The sequence below is a fragment of the Salminus brasiliensis genome, chromosome 17 (genome assembly GCF_030463535.1).
Source record: "Salminus brasiliensis chromosome 17, fSalBra1.hap2, whole genome shotgun sequence".
Classification (NCBI taxonomy): Eukaryota; Metazoa; Chordata; class Actinopteri; order Characiformes; family Bryconidae; genus Salminus; species Salminus brasiliensis.
The window spans coordinates 35,570,978-35,588,772 of record NC_132894.1 but is presented as its reverse complement, the minus strand read 5'-3'; the positions used below and the strand labels follow the sequence as shown (position 1 = coordinate 35,588,772).

At 44.5% G+C, this 17,795-nt stretch overlaps 2 protein-coding genes across 2 annotated transcripts; one reads left to right on the top strand and one right to left on the bottom strand.

The window, feature by feature from the left end:
* Positions 1 to 4,927: 4,927 nt before the first annotated feature.
* LOC140538195 (E3 ubiquitin-protein ligase MARCHF3) lies at positions 4,928 to 9,373 on the top strand. Its single transcript, XM_072660644.1, has 4 exons — positions 4,928 to 5,091; positions 5,213 to 5,417; positions 8,154 to 8,354; positions 8,967 to 9,373. The coding sequence occupies exons 1-4, from the start codon at positions 4,928 to 4,930 to the stop codon at positions 9,123 to 9,125; spliced, it is 729 nt and encodes a 242-aa protein (XP_072516745.1). The 3' UTR covers positions 9,126 to 9,373.
* A 269-nt stretch (positions 9,374 to 9,642) lies between these two features.
* On the bottom strand, positions 9,643 to 16,820 carry lmnl3 (lamin L3). The gene is made up of 12 exons (XM_072660753.1): positions 16,139 to 16,820; positions 15,220 to 15,376; positions 14,888 to 15,013; positions 14,300 to 14,470; positions 14,041 to 14,166; positions 13,720 to 13,940; positions 13,344 to 13,563; positions 12,953 to 13,060; positions 12,574 to 12,693; positions 12,272 to 12,382; positions 11,798 to 11,864; positions 9,643 to 10,681 (listed from the first exon to the last, which is right to left on the bottom strand). Exons 1-11 carry the CDS (start codon positions 16,501 to 16,503, stop codon positions 11,826 to 11,828), a joined length of 1,764 nt encoding a protein of 587 aa, XP_072516854.1. The 5' UTR covers positions 16,504 to 16,820; the 3' UTR covers positions 9,643 to 10,681; positions 11,798 to 11,825.
* Between the last annotated feature and the right edge of the window lie 975 nt (positions 16,821 to 17,795).

Genomic DNA, 17,795 nt, shown 5'->3' with positions numbered 1-17,795 from the left:
GGCTCTGAGAGGCCGATGAAGTAAGGCCCAGTAGAGCACCCCAAATAGATCCACTCTAGTTTCCATCACTGCCCAGAGCCATCCCTCCTCCATTCAGAGATAAGGCCCCCGACACTGGCCACTTCACAGCAGGTCACATGGTGCCTCCTCCTGTCCTCTCATGTCTTCAGAGCTCCATGTTTAAAAACGTCCGGGAAGGGAGACGGCACTCTCCTACTTTAGATAGCGCTCTGATAGCGCCAGCCGAGGGGTTCTTTTTAGCCCACCGCTGTCCGAAGAGACGGGGGGGCTTCCTTTAAAAGGGCAGGGGTTTAAAAATATGCTTCAGATAGCAGGTGCTTTTAAATACGCTCGCTAACCTCCTGCAGTTCGCTGGTTTAGTACAGTAAGTGCCCACATGTGAACTGGTGTTTTCAAAATAGGCCCAAAATCTTCAGAACTATTAGGCTGTTAGAGGTTCCATTCATCATGTTGGTCGCCATGACGACAACACTGATATATCCCATATTTTATCTCCTATCCAAACCCACCAGTGAAGCTGCACGAGTTTTATATAAAATGATGATGATGATGATGATGAGGGTAAAATAGTGAATAGAGAATCTGAACTAATGCAGTTTTCTTTAGGGACTACTTTCTGTAGCTGCACTACACCCTGCAGCATGTATCCCTCCACCATTTTAATGATCTGATTTTAAAAGCAGGTTCTAGAGCCGAACTCTTCACAGAACTCTGGTAGAACAGTGTCTCAGGCATCAGGCAGCGTCTTCATCACCATTAGGTGAAGAACTTTCTGTGAGGAGCTTTTATTATTAGAGCTTCAGACGTCTGCTCCAGGTTATCTAGAACCGAACGTTTCACACCAACCCCCCACTCTAAATGAGTCTGCTTACATCTTAGTCCTTTAGTTCTCTATGAATTTTGGAAAATCAGTCAACCAGCACCTCTTAAAAACTGGACACCTAGTGGGCAGCAGAAGTGCTCTTCCACAACGCACAGCGCCGGGGTCTCCCCTAAATGCCTAAAGGAATTATTCACCCAGTCGCTCCATTCATGAAGGAATTCCATGATGTCCGTCTCCACAGGCCTTCAAAGAAGGAGCTGAATAGGAGACAGGATTAGCATGAGTGAGAGAGAGAGAGAGAGAGAGAGAGAGAGAGAGAAAGAGAGAGAGAGAGAGAGAGAGAAAGAGAGAGAGAGAGAGATAGAGATAAAGCAAACACACTGAGTCTCCTGCGTTTCCTACTTCTGAGCTTTCATCTGAGCGGCCCTGCAGACGCAGACACAGCCGCCCATAAGCCTGAATGGAAGTGACTGGCTGCCCTCATGGCTGATTTCCCTAAGCTCTCTCTGGTGGGAGTTCACTTTCTCACATTTCAGAGGAAATCGCTCGTTCTCCTTTTCTTCTGTTTGCATTCACGACTGTCTGGTTACGGCATTAAAGCCCCATGTTTCTACACCTTCAATATCTGTCTGCCTCAGAGGCCATATGCCCGTGTCTGGGGGATTTACATAAATAACGTCCCGGAGAAAAATAGACCCAAGTCCAGACGGAAATCAGGCCTCGCGATGCTAGCACTGGTTTTAGCAAGGTCAGAGAAGGCCTAATTTCTGATTACTGGGATTTAGAAATGGATGTTAACCTCACCAGTATCACGGGACTGTTTTTTTATTTCAAAGTTCAGATTGGCAGCAAGCGGGTTGAAATGAAAACCAGTGCAGTCAATCAGTCTACGCTAGCTGTCTGGGTAGATGTGGCCAAGCACGCTCTCCTATTGGTTGGGACTTCAAGAGTACAACGGCCTAAAGGCATCAAATTTAACCACCAGGAGTGACAGACGAATCGACCAATCACGTTCTGATGTATAGCCACATGTAATGCTAATTTCAGTTTGAGATTTCTGCATTTATACTATACTATGTTAGCGGTAAGCTAACGGCAAACCACTGGAACATTGTTACCCTCTCTAGATTTAACACTCAAGACCTTCTGGAGGTTCTAAGGCTCTGTGCCAGGACTGTTTTCTGTAAAAGCACAAATCCACAATGGCAACTTCACAGCAGAAGGATTTTTCAAGGGAAATCATTTTGGAGCATTTCTATTGGTCCGTTCATCACGACAATTCTACTCAGTATAACGAACATTAGCCAGATTCACACTACACTGCATTTAGCTGATGCTCTTATCCAACGCGACTTACTCATATCACACAGGTGGGCTAATGCAGTGTTAGGAGTCTTGCCCAAGGACTCTTGTTGGTGCAGCGCAGTATATAGTCACCCAGACCAGGAATCGAACCCTGGTCTACCACATGGACGTTTGCTTCCCTTCAGAACTAATATTTGTCTTTAAAAAGTTTACCGAAAGTCCACATGACGTAAACGTGTAGTCCAAGAACTGTACATCCAAGCCAAGGACCATTTAGTGAACCCTTCTTTTTTTTTAGGCCTGTGTGATCTAATGTGTACAGCTTCTCCACAAACACTTATATATAGGCTCCTAGACTATGTTTGAACTTGGCTAGCAGGCCCTAAAAAAAAAAAGAAAGTTCCCTAATGTCAGACAAATGAAAGCTATTGCCAGCGGCTAACTGGATTAGGGGGGTTTGGGCAAAGGAGCTGCTTCTATAGTCCAACATTGCTGATGTGAAAAGGATTTCCATTCGGCTCGTCTGCCCTGTGCTAATCCCTGGCTATTCTCACCAACGACCTTCAGCTCAATGCTAATCTGAGTAGCCAAAGAAAAGGCCTGGGGAGAGTGAGGAGGGAAAGAGAGAGAGAGAGGGAGAGAGAGAGAGAGAGAGAGAGAGAGAGGGAGAGAGAGAGAGAGAGAGAGAGAGTCAGTCACACTCTTTTTCAGTCCTCTGGGAATCTTACAGTGGGTTAGTTCTTGGAGTTTGTGAGATCTGACGCATGATGCCTGTAAGCCGTTGGTGTTTTACACAAGGAGAAACAGGACCGCTACATCTGGCTGGGATGGATGACTGAAGCTTAGCATCTCCAGGGCTTTGGGACTCTTCGTTTCCACACTCTGGATGGCAGGCTGGTAAGAGTTGTGAATGGTGTTGTGACAGTCATTGTTTAACCCTTTAATGCGTACCATAAGGTTATAATACGTTTCTATGGCAATTAGAACAGTGCTGAGTTTTTCTTGAAGGGGAATTCAACAGATTTTTTTAAGGTTCTAAATAATGTAAAAGTTGAAATGTAAACATGAAAATGTCGAGATTTGGTGTTGAATGTTTCATTTTAGAGAAACTTACCTACTCAGATTTCTTTACAGTGGTGGTGAATAGAACCAGGTGTCGGTTGCCATGACTACCACACAGATACAGCCCATAGTTTAGTTCCTATCCAAACCCACCAGTGAAGCTACAACACGAGTCTTCTGAGTTTTATATGGAATGATGATGATGATGATGATGATGATGATGAAGGTAAAATAGTGAATAGAGAATCTCCACTAATCCAGTTCTCTTTAGGGACTACTTTCTGTAGCTGCACTACACCCTGCAGCATGTATCCCTCCACCATTTTAATGATCTGATTTTAAAAGCAGGTTCTAGAGCCGAACTCTTCACAGAACTCTGGTAGAACCGTGTCTCAGGCATCAGGCAGCGTCTTCATCACCATTAGGTGAAGAACTTTCTGTGAGGAGCTTTTATTAGAGCTTCAGACGTGTGAACAGATTTGACTGGGGGAGGTTATCTAGAACATTGTTTTAGTTTTAGATGGAATGGTGATGATGGTAAAACAGTGGTAAATGTATGTATTTCAACTAATCACCTTCTGTGAAGGCTTCAGCAGATGGCTCTGCTCAGCACCACTGTGAACAGTTTCTCCAGAATGGAGCGGAACTGCTCTGAGTGACTGTTTGTCTGAACTGGGACTACAGAAACGGGTTAGCTTTAGATGCTAGCTAAACATTTGGACCTACAGTGTGAAGCAGGTCCAGAGTGCTTTTTGTGTATATGCCTAAATCCTGTGAGAACCTCCCTGCAGAAGCTCCCAGCTGGTTCAGCAGCTTGACCAGCTTAGCTCTTAGCTAGCATAGCCAAGTTTGTTGTTTGTTGGTTTAGCTGGTCTACAAGCACCAGCAAGACCAAGGTTGATCCAGAATGACCAGCAAGACCAAGCAGGTCGACCAGCATGACCAGCATGATGAAGCTGGTTGACCAGCATGACCAGCACCCCAAACTGGTTGACCAGCATCACCAGCAAGACCAAGGTAGATCCAGAATGACTAGCAGGACCAAGCTGGTTGACCAGCATGACCAGAAAAACTAGGGTGGCTGACCAGCATCACCAGCAAGCTGGACAATCAGCATGCCCAGCATCCCAAGCTGGTTAACCAGCTTCACCAGCAAGACCAAGGTTGGTTCAGAATGACCAGCATGACGAAGCTGGTTGACCAGCATGAGCAGCAAGACCAAACTGGTTGACCAGCATCACTGACAGGAACAAGGTTGATCCAGAATGACTAGCAAGACCAAGCTGGTCGACCAGCATGACCAGTAAAACTAGGGTGGCTGACCAGTAAGACCAAGCTGGTTGACCATCATCACCAGCAAGACCAAGGTTGATCCAGAATGACCAGCATGACCAAGCAGGTCCACCAGCAACATACACATAGACCAGCTAGCTTACCAGTATAGGGTATGTTAGGGTATGTATAGGGTATGTTATCTGAATGTCCACTTGCACCATGGACCACTTTGACCATCAAACACCAGCTTAGACCCTCTGAAACCAGCTACCAGTTTAGAAAGCTGAAGAAAACGTCGGCTCCAATTTCAGAACCAGCATGAATTGCTTGTAAACATGAGTGTACTGGGCTGCTTAGGTCAGCCTGAAGATGGCTGATGTCCTCTTCCCCTTTCTCGCTCAGTGAAGGTTTGGGGTATGAAGGGCAGCGTGTGTAGAGGCAATGCAGGGTGAGGAACGGTCAGCGGGGCCCGAGGCAGGCCCAGCAGGGCTGGAGGAGTCCGAGACGAAGCATGAAGCAGAGGAGGCTTCCACAACTGTGTTGCAGGAGGTGATCTGTTCTCCAGCTCACGTACCATCGATGGTCCCGGCAACCAGCTGCAGCAGGTGGGTCAGCTGTCAGTGTTCATAAGGTTTCTCCGCATGGTTAGAGGGAAGTTCAGGAAAGCAGCTCTTTACTCATGCTTTGCTAATCTCTCTGGCCATTAACACAATCTGTCTCTCTCAGTCTGAATGGAGAGGAGCCCTTCTGCCGGATTTGCCACGAAGGCCGCAGCGCAGGGGACCTCTTATCCCCGTGTGAGTGTGCAGGGACGCTGGCCATGGTGCACAGGGTGTGTCTGGAGCATTGGCTCACCGCCTCTGGCACCGGCCACTGTGAGCTCTGCCACTTCGAGTTTGCGCTGGAGCGCCTGCCAAAGCCTCTCACTGAGGTAAACACAGCACTAAACACTTCCTCAGGATGGAGGGATGCTTGATTAGGCCACTAGGGGCAGCGAGAGAGGATTCTGACATCTTAAAATATTAAGCTTCGGTTTTAAATACACATTGTAATTTTATTGTTATTATACATATATTTTTACTATTAATTAATTCAGACTATTAACATTAGTATGAATTAATTTATATATTAATGTTAATGTTAGATGTAAATATTCCAATGTTAATTCTCTATATTATGTTATTAGAGCTTCATACTGGATATTATTGTTATTAGAGCTTCATACTGGGTATTAATGTTATTAGAGCTTCATACTGGATATTAATGTTATTAGAGCTTCATACTGGGTATTAATGTTATTAGAGCTTCATACTGGATATTATTGTTATTAGAGCTTCATACTGGATATTAATGCTATTAGAGCTTCATACTGGATATTATTGTTATTAGAGCTTCATACTGAATATTAATGTTATTAGAGCTTCATACTGGATATTAATGTTATTAGAGCTTCATACTGGATATTAATGTTATTAGAACTTCATACTGGATATTAATGTTATTAGAGCTTCATACTGGATATTAATGTTATTAGGGCTTCATACTGGAAATTAATGTTATTAGAGCTTCATTCTGGATATTAATGTTATTAGAGCTTCATACTGGATATTAATGTTATTAGAGCTTCATACTGGAAATTAATGTTATTAGAGCTTCATACTGGGTATTAATGTTATTAGAGCTTCATACTGGATATTAATGTTATTAGAGCTTCATACTGGAAATTAATGTTATTAGAGCTTCATACTGGGTATTAATGGTATTAGAGCTTCATACTGGATATTAATGTTATTAGAGCTTCATACTGGAAATTAATGTTATTAGAGCTTCATACTGGGTATTAATGGTATTAGAGCTTCATACTGGATATTATTAGAGGATATTATTAGAGCTTTATTACTGATATTTGTTTAATTAAAACTTCTAATTATATGAAGTTTACACATTTATCTGCAGCACATTTATAATATTGAACACAGTGATTGTAAACTTGTGAACAGCAGGGCTCTGAAGTCGTGTCCTTGTGTCCCGGCCAGACCCATAGGCAGAGTTCACATTGGAGGGTCTGCTGCAGCTCGGCTGCTTTTAACCACTAAAGCCACTTAGCATGTAATGAGATTAGATGGCGCGTGTATTCCAGCAAGGCCCGGCCGGGGCTTTCAGCTTTCTGCTTCCTTAATGTCCTTTATCTCGCCCGTGTGGACTGGCACCCAGTAAGCTGACGATTACGGCCCGTCTGCTGGGGCCCACAGGACAGAAAAATCAAACACCACTCTTTCTAGTGATGCTAGCTTCACAGCGGCCCAAGGACTGGATCTGAGCAACACTTCTGTGCTTCTGTGGGCGAATATGAGCTGTATCTAATGTACGAGAAGCTATAATTACCTCAACCCCTTCAGAAACAAACAAACAGTGCTCCGATGGGTTATAATAAAAGAAAGGAAATGTCGCTGATGGCCTTTTGATTTATTATCGTATCGTTTATTCGTACTAAAGCCCCAACACAAACACTGAGCCGACCTGATTGCTTCAATAGGCATCATGTTATGTTAACCTTTAATCTCTTGTAATAATCTGTAATCGGGATCTAAATAAAGGTGGTTGGTCCTCCCCGCCAATGTCTGTGATGGTGTCAGACCAGCATCTACGGTCCAAAAAGAACACCGCTGCCTGTCTGAAGTTTACTCAAGGCCACATGGATAAGCTGGACGTCTGCAATAGTGACCACAAAATGAAAAATCTTTATTAGAATTCTAACCAACAATATAACAAGTACTATATATAAGCGTATATAAACAGTATATGAGGTTAGCTCATATTAACGTCAATTTTTTATAGCATTAACATATTAGCAGTATGTATGAACTTGTTAATTTGTATTAATAATTCTCACAGACTAAAATAAACCAATATGACTAAAATATACAGAAGTGTGACTTTTATTTATTTTAATGATGAACGATGTGATAACACTGGCTGGGGAATATGCTTCCATTATAGTTAGCTACATTAGCCTGAAGCTAAAGAAGCAAACCTCAGGCATCAGACTTTCTTCTCAGACCATTTGGGGTATAGAGAAAACTGTGTGGATGTACTGGAAATGTACTGGACAGATTAATCCAAAATAGAACTTTTTGGTTTTAATAAAAAGTGTTTAATTGGTGCAATCCGACAACAAGACCTCATCCTGACTGTTAAACACGGGGTGGGAGTAAATGGTTTGGAATGGCTGGCTGTTATTGATGGACCTATAAATTCTGGATTTTACCAGCAAATTCTACAGGAAAGCATCAGGGTATTTTCCTGTGAACTGAAGCTTAACCATGAAAGGGCCACGCAGCAGGACAATGACCCCAGCACATAGAAAGCATACAATGAAAGTAAAAGCAGGAGAAATTCCACATTTTTAAATTGCAAAGTGAAATCCCAAATATAAATGCCACTGGAGGACCCAAAAGGTACCTGCAACAGCTCATGTAACGAAGCGGAAGTTGAGCTGAAGTAGTTCAGTGAGGCCAATACTTATTGCTGCTCAATGGAGTCACACCAGTTACTGAAAACAAAGCTTTACACACTTTTTCTGACAACGTTACGTAACATTAGAAAGTTTTGCTCAGTAAATAAATAGAAGAGCTTTTCTGATTCTGGTCATTTCTGCTGCTTTTAGTGGCTGGCCACTCCATCCATGCAGAGGCGGACGCTGTGTGGAGACGTAATCTGCTTCCTGTTCATAACGCCACTGGCCAGTCTGTCTGGCTGGCTGTGCGTTCAGGGGGCCTTGGACCTCTATTACAGCAACGGCATGGAGGCGTTTGGACTTCTCATGCTCACACTGGCCCTCTTCACAATCTACCTCTTCTGGACTGTTGTGAGTTCCTCCTTATTCATAGAAGCACAAGTGTCTTTCTAATATACATGTATAGTTGATAGGAACGTCCACAAACTTTTGCCAGTTTGTTGCACATCAGTAAAACATAAATTTTGCTTTTTAATTAATATGCTATGATGACTTGCGTTTAAAGCAGCATTATGCAAGATTTGGTACAGTTTGCTCCTGGGCTCCCCCTATGGGTTGGGAGTGTAATTCACCTTTACTCCACTGCAGTAAATACAAAATCACGCTTTGAGAACTCCCTCATGGACAGCAGTACAGACGCATTTCTGGACAGTCTGAGACAAGCTTCAGAAGCTTGATCTGAAGGTGGAGCAGCACGTGGGCTGAGGTGGTAGAGTAATACTACAGGATTCTACACTAATATAACTCTATGGGTTCTGCAGCGTTACACAGCAGTTCTGGAGAGAGGTTCTCCTCCTGCAGCTCCACCACCAAAGCTCCATAGTGCAGTAGCAGCAGCAGCGCTCCGGCCCGGAGTGCGAATGACGGAGACGCCCTGTTAGGCCAATTATTCTGACAAATTTGAGTTTTAGGCCACGTCCTGTTAGGATCAGAAAACGACCATATTTTTTCTGTCCCCCCCAGGTGTCCCTACGTTACCACCTTCACCTGTTCAGGAGCTGGAGTGAGACCAACCCCAGAGTGAGGCTGCAGATTCCCAGACCCGAACAGACGCCCCAGCGCCAACAAAACCTGGCACTGCACTTCTTGTTCAAGGACAAAGGGAAGGAGACTGTGGTGTAGCTGCTGTGAAAGGAGGCCTGCAAGGACAGGGACTGCAGGACACGGACAAAGAACACCAGCATTGAGATTATGTTGCTACACCCTGTAGTTAATATATGCAGTATTTTGACCAAAATCATTGACTTTTGATGGATTACATGAACATCAGATTCATCCAAATACTCAGAAACTCAGCTGGAGCTGGGCCTGGTCAGGATCCTCACAGCACAGCCTGAGGTCAGTACAGCAAAGGATGACATCGGGCCAATAAAGGACAAGAGTGGATACAAGGCATTTGCAAGAACACTGTGTTTTGGAGCTCTGCTGACCAAAATAAGGACATCATGATGGACATCACCATGAGTTGCAGCAGCAAATCGGACAGAGGATGACTCTTGTTGCTTTGCATGAAGAATATTTCTATGTTGAAACACTGAAATGACCGTTTCTATGACCGTACTGGAACTGTACTGTAATTTATACCTGCTAGAAGTTTCTCCATTTAGAAAAACAGCTGCAGATAATCAGCACCACCCACACATCCACGTCATTGCAATCTTTCTTTATTGACTTTCTACATATAAAAGTATCCACACCAGCAACGTAAATGCAATAAATAGTCAATAGTGACGTTCAGGGTCAACCTTGAGGTCGTGAGGAGTCTAGATCTGGAGATGTGTCTGATCTGTCGTGATGTTCTAGGAGTGTTGGAAGGAGGCTTGTTCAACCAAAAAAGGGAACAAAACAATAAATGAGCTTTTGACAATGTCTCTAGGTTGGTCCCCTTCACTTCAAATTAAACCGACCTTTGAGCCATCCATCATAAACACCATCCGGTCACAAAAGGCACAGCAGATGCTAATTAGTCCATTTCTGCATTAATGAGTCACACATTACTGGAAATCCGATTTACTGAAGTGCTACATTTTGCACGACTTGGCTATAAAAGGCACCATTATCTTTACTGGTCATCAGCAGCGAGTCTGGCCTACTCATAAATAGACCCTTCACCTGTTTGTACACAGGTAGAGCATTAGCTTTAGCCTTAAACAATGCAAATCTAGGGATACTGTGGCATGACAAAGCAAGGTATGAGAAGTATGAAGCAGACCAGATTTCCAGACCCAGATAAAAAGTAGGCCCAGAATCACCACTGGCGTCGCAGCTTAGTCCAAGACCAGGTGTAAAGACTGTTTGTTAAAGGAGCTGATTAAGGGACTTTTGCAAAAAAAATAAAATAAATAATAATAATAATAATAATAATAATAATAATAAATGTAAACACCAGGAACTTTGACATGTACAGGAAACAGTTGGGCGTCTTTACTTTGAAGTTATCCTCAGGGTCTCTAGTCCTTTAAATCTCAAAGGAAGTGACCAGATGCTCAAAAGTTCTAGTCTTTCACATGGAAGCCTGAGGGATAAAGAAATTGGTTGTCCGTTTTATGAACCCTGCGTTTACGTCTGTTTTGAAGGAGATATGGCGATAATTCCACACCACTGGCCATACTGATCATTTAGATGTGGGTCAAGTGTCACATGACCATACAGCTGGCCTCCTGGCTCCCCACACGTTCCTGTAAAAACAGGACATCAGTTTACTCACATATACAGATCATATTTACAGTCCTCTCAAAACTGTGGTTTTATTTTGTGCAAGGGGATTATAAAAAATTTATATTAAAAAAATAATAATTAAAAAGCACCAGCTGCACTTTAGCCTTTAAAAGGACCAATTATAAACTACTATAATAATAATAATAATAATCATAATAATAATAATCACACATTAATAAAACAAAAGCTCATATCCAACACTGTCCTTACTGAATTACTCCTCTGGAGTCTATTTATGGCTCATGTTTATGGTTAATGAAGCATAAACGACTGTAATTTCTTCTGACCATTTTTTCAACCTCTTTTTTTGCCTCAGAATTAAACCGACTGTTCATTACTGTACCTTTAAGATTGATATGTAAACAAGCTCTGTTCTGATTGGCTGTCCTGCACTATGCCTTACTGAAAAAGCAGTCACAACTGAATCAATTACATAATTGGGAAAAGGTAAATAAGGAGTGGCTGGATATGTAAACGTAATGTGTGTGTGTGTGTGTGTGTGTGTGTGTGTGTGTGTGTGTGTGTGTGTATGTGGTCACACAAGCTTAGTTTGTTTGCTTAGCTTAGTTAATAAATGGTTAATAAAATAAAATAAGTCTTATTTGAACAGGTTGGGTCCTCGTAATAGTTAACCCTTTAGGTAGGTTTCTGTTATGACATATGATCCATATGATTACAAAAATGTCTGAAGATTTCTCCTGGTCCATTTTTCATTAAATATACACACACAGTATAAAAGAGCAGCTGGTGTTGATTAAAACAGGGGAAAATTATGAAGTTATGAGGAAGCTTCTGCGCTACTGGTTTTGACGAGCGAGAAACTGAAGCAAGCAAGCAAAGCAGCCGGAGTCAGCCCCCAGCCCCGAGCCCCCAGCCCCCAGCCCCTTACTATCCAGCTCTGTGTTACTGCGGCCAGCATTTCTTTTGGGGGATCTGGGGATGTTCTGGACTACATAAGCCCAATACAAGGCATCTGAGCTCCAGCACCCAGAAGCTGCAGGCAGGTTAGAACAAGAGCAAAGCCAAGCATCCATGCAGAGCACAAAAGCAGGCAGCTGCTGTGGTCATTGTCTCACCTACTGCTCCCACTGGTCATTTAGCAGGTCAGGACAGAGAGCAACATTTCTTTTTCCTTCTTTTGGGCTTTTTAGAACAAAAGAAATAAAAAAATAATTAATTAGCTGCATTTTATCATGATGGACATGATGGTCATGTGGCATCAATGTCTCACATTTTCTCTGGACATAATAAGGAATAGGATATAAGGAAGGGTTTGGTGGAAATGCTCCTTTTTCTTGGTTTTAATAATCTCACAATAAATAATAATAAATTAATAAAATGAAACAAATTAATAAATGGTCATTTTAACAGTTTAAGCTGGGTCTCAGCTTCGGTTCAGGAGCTTCAGATGGTCCTGAATAGGTCAGTGAGGTTTTAAACCTGGTGTGATTTCAATTAGGCTTGGAATGCACTGCAGTGTGTGTGTGTGTGTGTGTGTGTGTGTGTGTGTGTGTGTGTGTGTGTGTGTGTGTGTGTGTGTATATAGAGACCTGTCGGCGAAGGTGAATCTCTGAGCCCACGCCGCTCTCTTCATCAATTTCCACATCTGAGTCTCCCTCAGCTCGGCTCTGCACACACACCACGCTCCGCTCTGCTGTCTCCTGGACCGCACGTACACACGTACACATACAGCCATTGTACTGCATTCTCAATGAAATAGGGGGATTCTACCACATACTGATCTACACAAGCCCTGGATGACGAGTTTGCACGACCGGTTATTAAATCCCGCGCTCTCCAGTCCTGGTTCTGGACGGATCAGAGATGTCTTATGAATATGAAGGTCCCTTACCTCATTCAGTGTGTTGAGCAGAGAAACCTGGACATCGCTGACCGCTCCCCATGTCTTTGGGCCACTCAGTACCAGGTCAGTGGGAGGATTCGGTTCCACTCCGGCTCCCGCAGACCAGATCTGACGAGATACAGCACAGGTAACTTTCAACAGAGCACCAGACACACCGAACCGCAGGGATGAGCAATGGGGACCAGCATGGTCTGCTGAGCCTCCTGCTATGACAGGCCTACTCAGATATATATGTATATTTATTTATTTATGATTAATATTAATTTCAGCCCATAAAACAGTATCTGTGCATTGGTTGGGTAGAATGGGTGGAGCTCCCCTTCTCCAAGGACTGTATGAACGTATGCTTAAGTGTGTGTATTTTTACCGTCACGCTATCTCCAGCACCCAGAACGCAGGACGTGGGGATTTTGAAGACAATATCAGGAGTACCTGCCTGCCTCCTCCTGACCACCCAGCCCCCTAGTGGCTGATCCTGCAAACAGCACCCATTAGATGCAGCCTTCACACCAGGTCATCCAACAGTTAACTACAGGTGATGAAACGGATGGTGGCAGTAGAGCTGGCTGTTCCACATGTCTACATCAGAAAATCTCAAGAGGCTAACACTGACTTTTTGGGTCCTTTTTCATACAGGGATTAAGCCTAGTCCTGGGCTAAACCACACACTGAGTGGAGACTAGGCCTAACCCCAGTCCACACATCTCTCACTTCGGTAAGATTTCTGGAACATTTTTCTCTGTGCGAGGAGGCCGTACCGTGTCAGAGTTGTTCTTGAGCTTTATGAAGTTTCCCATCAGGTCAATCTCGTCGATGGACACGACGCCGCGGGAGGACGAGCGCTGGGACACTTTATAACTGGGAGACAGGCCGGAGCTGCCCTCGTGCTTTCGTTTTTTGGCCCAGGCTTTGCGTGTGGCCTGGGCGTGTGTGCGGGGGATGGAGGAGTGCTGGGACGGGCTTGGAGAGAGGTTCAACCTGAGAAAGACCGAGACACACAGACACACAGACAGACTGGTGTAGCACAGTGTGTACCAGTCTTCTCTGTGGGAGACTGGGCCACACTAGACCAGTAAGAGTTCCCGGTAAGACTCCCAACTCTACAACAGGATTCACCTGTACGAGCTTTCCTACCTTCGCTCTTCTCCCTCCAGCATCTTGCGATAAGCGTTGATCTCCATGTCCAGCATCAGTTTGAGGTCCAGCAGGCTCTGGTACTCCTCCAGCTGAGTCTGCATCTGCTGCCTCATGTCAGCCATCTCCTGCTCCTTCTGAGTCAGACGCTGGTGACTGAGCTGCCGCTCGCGGTCCAGCAGGCGCTCCAGTTCCTGCACCCGCGCCTCCAGCACAGAGTTCTGACCCAGAAAACACTCAGTTACACTCAGTTACATCACGTAGAAGCCTGTACCTCAAGGGCTCCAGGTCTTGATTAAGATACGCTTATGGTGGCCATACCTGTTTCTGCAGGTTGCCGATCTGCATGGACTGGGACTCCAGCCTGAGCTTGGTTCCTGCCAGCTCCTCTCTGGTTGAAGTGGCGAAATCGCTGTTCTTCACCGCGACCTGCTTAGCGTTCTCCAACTGCAATGCAACGGACCAGTGACATGGGTTTCTGGACGGGACTGCATTAAATCACTGTAGATGATCAGACTGGGACAGTGATGTGGATCACCCTTATTGACCCTCATTGAATGCAATGGGGCCGCATTTTTACCTTGGCACTGAAGGTCCGCTCCAGGTCGTCCTTGTACTGCTGGATTTGGGCTTCGTGCTCTTGCCGGAGCTGCTGCATAGCCTCCGCCAGCTTACTCTCGAACTCCCTCTGCCTGCCTGAATCCACCTCCACCAGGCGACTCTCGTGCCGGCTCCGCATCTCCCGCACTTCCTGAAACACACCATAACACATACACATTTTTAAAATATATTAATATAAATATTTATTTACACACACATTATTAAAGTGTGTGTGTGTGTATGTTTAATATAAGAATTATATAAAAGTGTTATATATATTTAAGAAATCTATGTGTATGTGTGTATACACACTTTAATATAATTATAGTTATATAATTAATATATAAGTATACAAAACAACATTTTATATATAAATATAACACTTTATATATATATATATATATATATATATATATACACACACACATACACACACACACACCATAAAACTTAATAATAAACTAATAAATCTTCCAAATGGTTTCACATGGTCTCAGCTGGTGTACCAGACCGACCGGCACGGCCACGATGCCTCAAAGGCAGCCGAACTTGAACTGCAGCATCTTACCTGTTCAGAGACCTGCTTCTGAAAGTCCATCTGCTCCTGCAGGGTCTGAATCTGGTTCTCCGCGTCCACTCGCCGGAGCATCTCCGAATTAATCTGAGCTTTAGCATTCTGGAGGGCGGACTCCAGCTACAGAACAGGAGAACAGCAGCATGACAGGCCATTCAATAACGCATCATATTGACCAATCAAATTCAACAACACACTCATTGGAATTCTAAACATATGAAATATAGTTCTTGATATCTTGGATAGAAGAGCACAGGTTGGGATGCTGATCTTCTCTGTGAACTCCAGGCGCTGCATGGAGCGAAGCAAAAAAAAATAAAACTCACATTATCCACTTGCGTCCTCAGATCAGCTACCTCGCTTTCCAGCCTGCGATTAGCAGCAAATAAATTAGCATAGTCAGCCTCTTTGGAGTTCAAGGCCGCTTCAAGACTTCTCCACCGCTCCACAGCATTGCTCAGCTCGGCCTCCTTCTTGTTGTTCCTGTAAAATGAGAACGACCGTATCTGTGAAGTCAGGCCAGGAGCTGTAGCCTCCTCATCATTTCCCCTTTATTAAAAACAGTCGCTGAAGAATCTGAAGTTCTCAGAAGTTCTCAGACTAATCCATCAACACCAGAACAACAATCTCACTAGGTTCAGGTCAGCCAAGCTCCTGAAGAGGAGAGTGTTCATCTGGAGATGCCCAACCTTAGTCCTGGTGGATCTACTACCCTAGAGAGCTTAAATGCATCATACCGGGTTCTAGTACTCAGGTACAAATGACTGAAGGCCTCCATTAAATGAATGGGAGTTAAGACCCTGAGCTAGGGGTCTTCAGGACAGTCCATATTTCTCGCATTTCTCATTTTTGTACCAAATAAGTGACGAAGACTGGGTTCAGGTGGGGTGGGCCCATTGGACTGCTCTGGACCCTCCTAGGCCAAGGCCTGGCCCCATCACCCAGTGTAGCCCAATGCTGGCTTGAGTGCTCAGGTTTCCAGAAATAACTGGGGAAGACCACTGAGCTACTTTAGACCCGCCTTCTCTAGGTCAGGGGGCTTCGGGTCAGACCACCCGAAGTGGGTATGGGGACAACTACAGATAATGATAAATGGTAGGTGAGCCCAATGGACTGCACTAGAACCTCCTGGGCCAGGATCTGATCTGGCCCATCACCCATCATACAACCAGTGGTCACTCACTGGTTCTGTCTCTCTCTCTCTCTCTCTCTCTCTCTCTCTGTGTCAGGGTCCCTCGTCCTTACCTCGCCACCAGCCTGCGGTGGTCCTCACACAGCTGGCTGTACTCTATCTGCAGCCTGGCCCTCTCGTTAGCAGTGGCGTCCAGGGTCTTCCTCGCGTCGGCCAGCTCGGTCTCATACAGCAGCCTGACGCTCCTCAGCTCGCGCGTGGTGGTCTCCTCCTTCTCCTCCAGCAGCAGCTGCATGGACGACTTCTCATTCTCGAGCTGGCGCACGCGCTCGATGTAGTTAGCCAGCCGGTCGTTGAGGTGCCGGAGGTCCTCCTTCTCCTGCAGGCGGCTCAGGCGCGTGGGGCTGACCGAGGAAGGCGAAGCTCCGGCGGCTCGAGAGGCGCGAGCAGCCGCCGGTGCTGGAGTGGAGGTGATCATGGCTAACGGGGCTCTCACTTACACACACGTACACACACACACACGCACGCGCGCGCGCACACACACCTACCTGCAAAAGTGCGAGGTGGGGATGCAGAGAGGTGCCAAAGTGTGTCCAGACAAACTCCAACTCCGAGCGCACCAAACCACAACCACAACTGCGACACGCGCGCTCAGCTCTGGCTTGGCTATGTCTCTCGCGCTTCACAACAAAACCCCCCTCCAGTAACACGAAAAAGGCACGCGCTCTGGGTCTAACCCGGGTTAGTGAAGGCGGCCCGGCGCAGAGGCCTGTTCAGACGCGGCTCATTGCGCACAGCTGGGGAGGCTGGTCGGCCTCAATGAGGCGCTGATGTCACATCACAAGACCTCAGACACAGGCCCAGGAATTTAAAGGGAACGGCCTGCTTTTCCTGACCAACAACATTTCCCAGCTTGCTTTGGGGTGGTTTTGCCCCAAACCTGAAAGCAGGCTGTGGGGGGAGTAAAAAAAAACACACATATATATATATCATCATATATAATATCATATTTGATTCATTTCTAATTTCCTATTACTTTTTACATGATTAATATATAATCTATTTTTTGTTGCATTATATATAGATACATTTCAAACTGTATATGTATAATTTATATTATATATTTTAAAATCTAAATATAAAAATGTATATATAATATATATATACAGTATATATATTTAATTTATATTAATTATTGATTGTATTTTGCACCGTCCATCCGTCAGTATTTACAAGCTGCCCAATCCTCACTGAGGAAAAGCATTCCTCACAGCATGATGCTACCACCACCATGCTTCACTGTTGGGATGGTGTTTGTTTAGAAATGGCCACAGCGCATAGCTTTTTGAAATCTGCACGGAAAACTCAATTGGAAGGAATCGAACCATAATCTTTTATTTAATCAGTTCAAAATATTGTCAAAAAATTAAGATTTTCCTGCTTTTTTTGGACGATATATTGTCCTATGTATACAGCTCTGGAAAAAAATACAAAAAAATATAACCACTTAATAATTTTTTTCCTAAATCTGCATCTCTACGTGTCCGGCAGACGTTTTTTATTCCAGGTATTTGATCAAACGAAGCTGAGTTAGTTGAATCTGCAGACTATGAATGGCATAAAGTTCCAGCAGCAATGTGAAAGACTAGTGGAGAGCCGGCCGAGACAGGAGAGCTGTGATTGGCTGTTGAGGTTATTATTTCACCATAGTGATTTCTGAATGCTCTCAGAGTTCAGATATTAAATCTGTTTAAATCTGTTAAAACAACT

Bases quoted from the DNA above. Each gene is read 5' to 3' on its own strand.
- LOC140538195 (XM_072660644.1), top strand. From the start codon at position 4,928: ATGCAGGGTGAGGAACGGTCAGCGGGGCCCGAGGCAGGCCCAGCAGGG. The intron at 5,092-5,212 runs GTGGGTCAGCTG...TGTCTCTCTCAG, and splicing joins CCGGCAACCAGCTGCAGCAG to TCTGAATGGAGAGGAGCCCT. The intron at 5,418-8,153 runs GTAAACACAGCA...TGCTGCTTTTAG, and splicing joins TGCCAAAGCCTCTCACTGAG to TGGCTGGCCACTCCATCCAT.
- lmnl3 (XM_072660753.1), bottom strand. From the start codon at position 16,503: ATGATCACCTCCACTCCAGCACCGGCGGCTGCTCGCGCCTCTCGAGCC. The intron at 15,014-15,219 runs GTGAGTTTTATT...CCTGTTCTGTAG, and splicing joins TGAGGACGCAAGTGGATAAT to CTGGAGTCCGCCCTCCAGAA. The intron at 12,694-12,952 runs GTAAAAATACAC...GTATCTCGTCAG, and splicing joins GTGCTGGAGATAGCGTGACG to ATCTGGTCTGCGGGAGCCGG.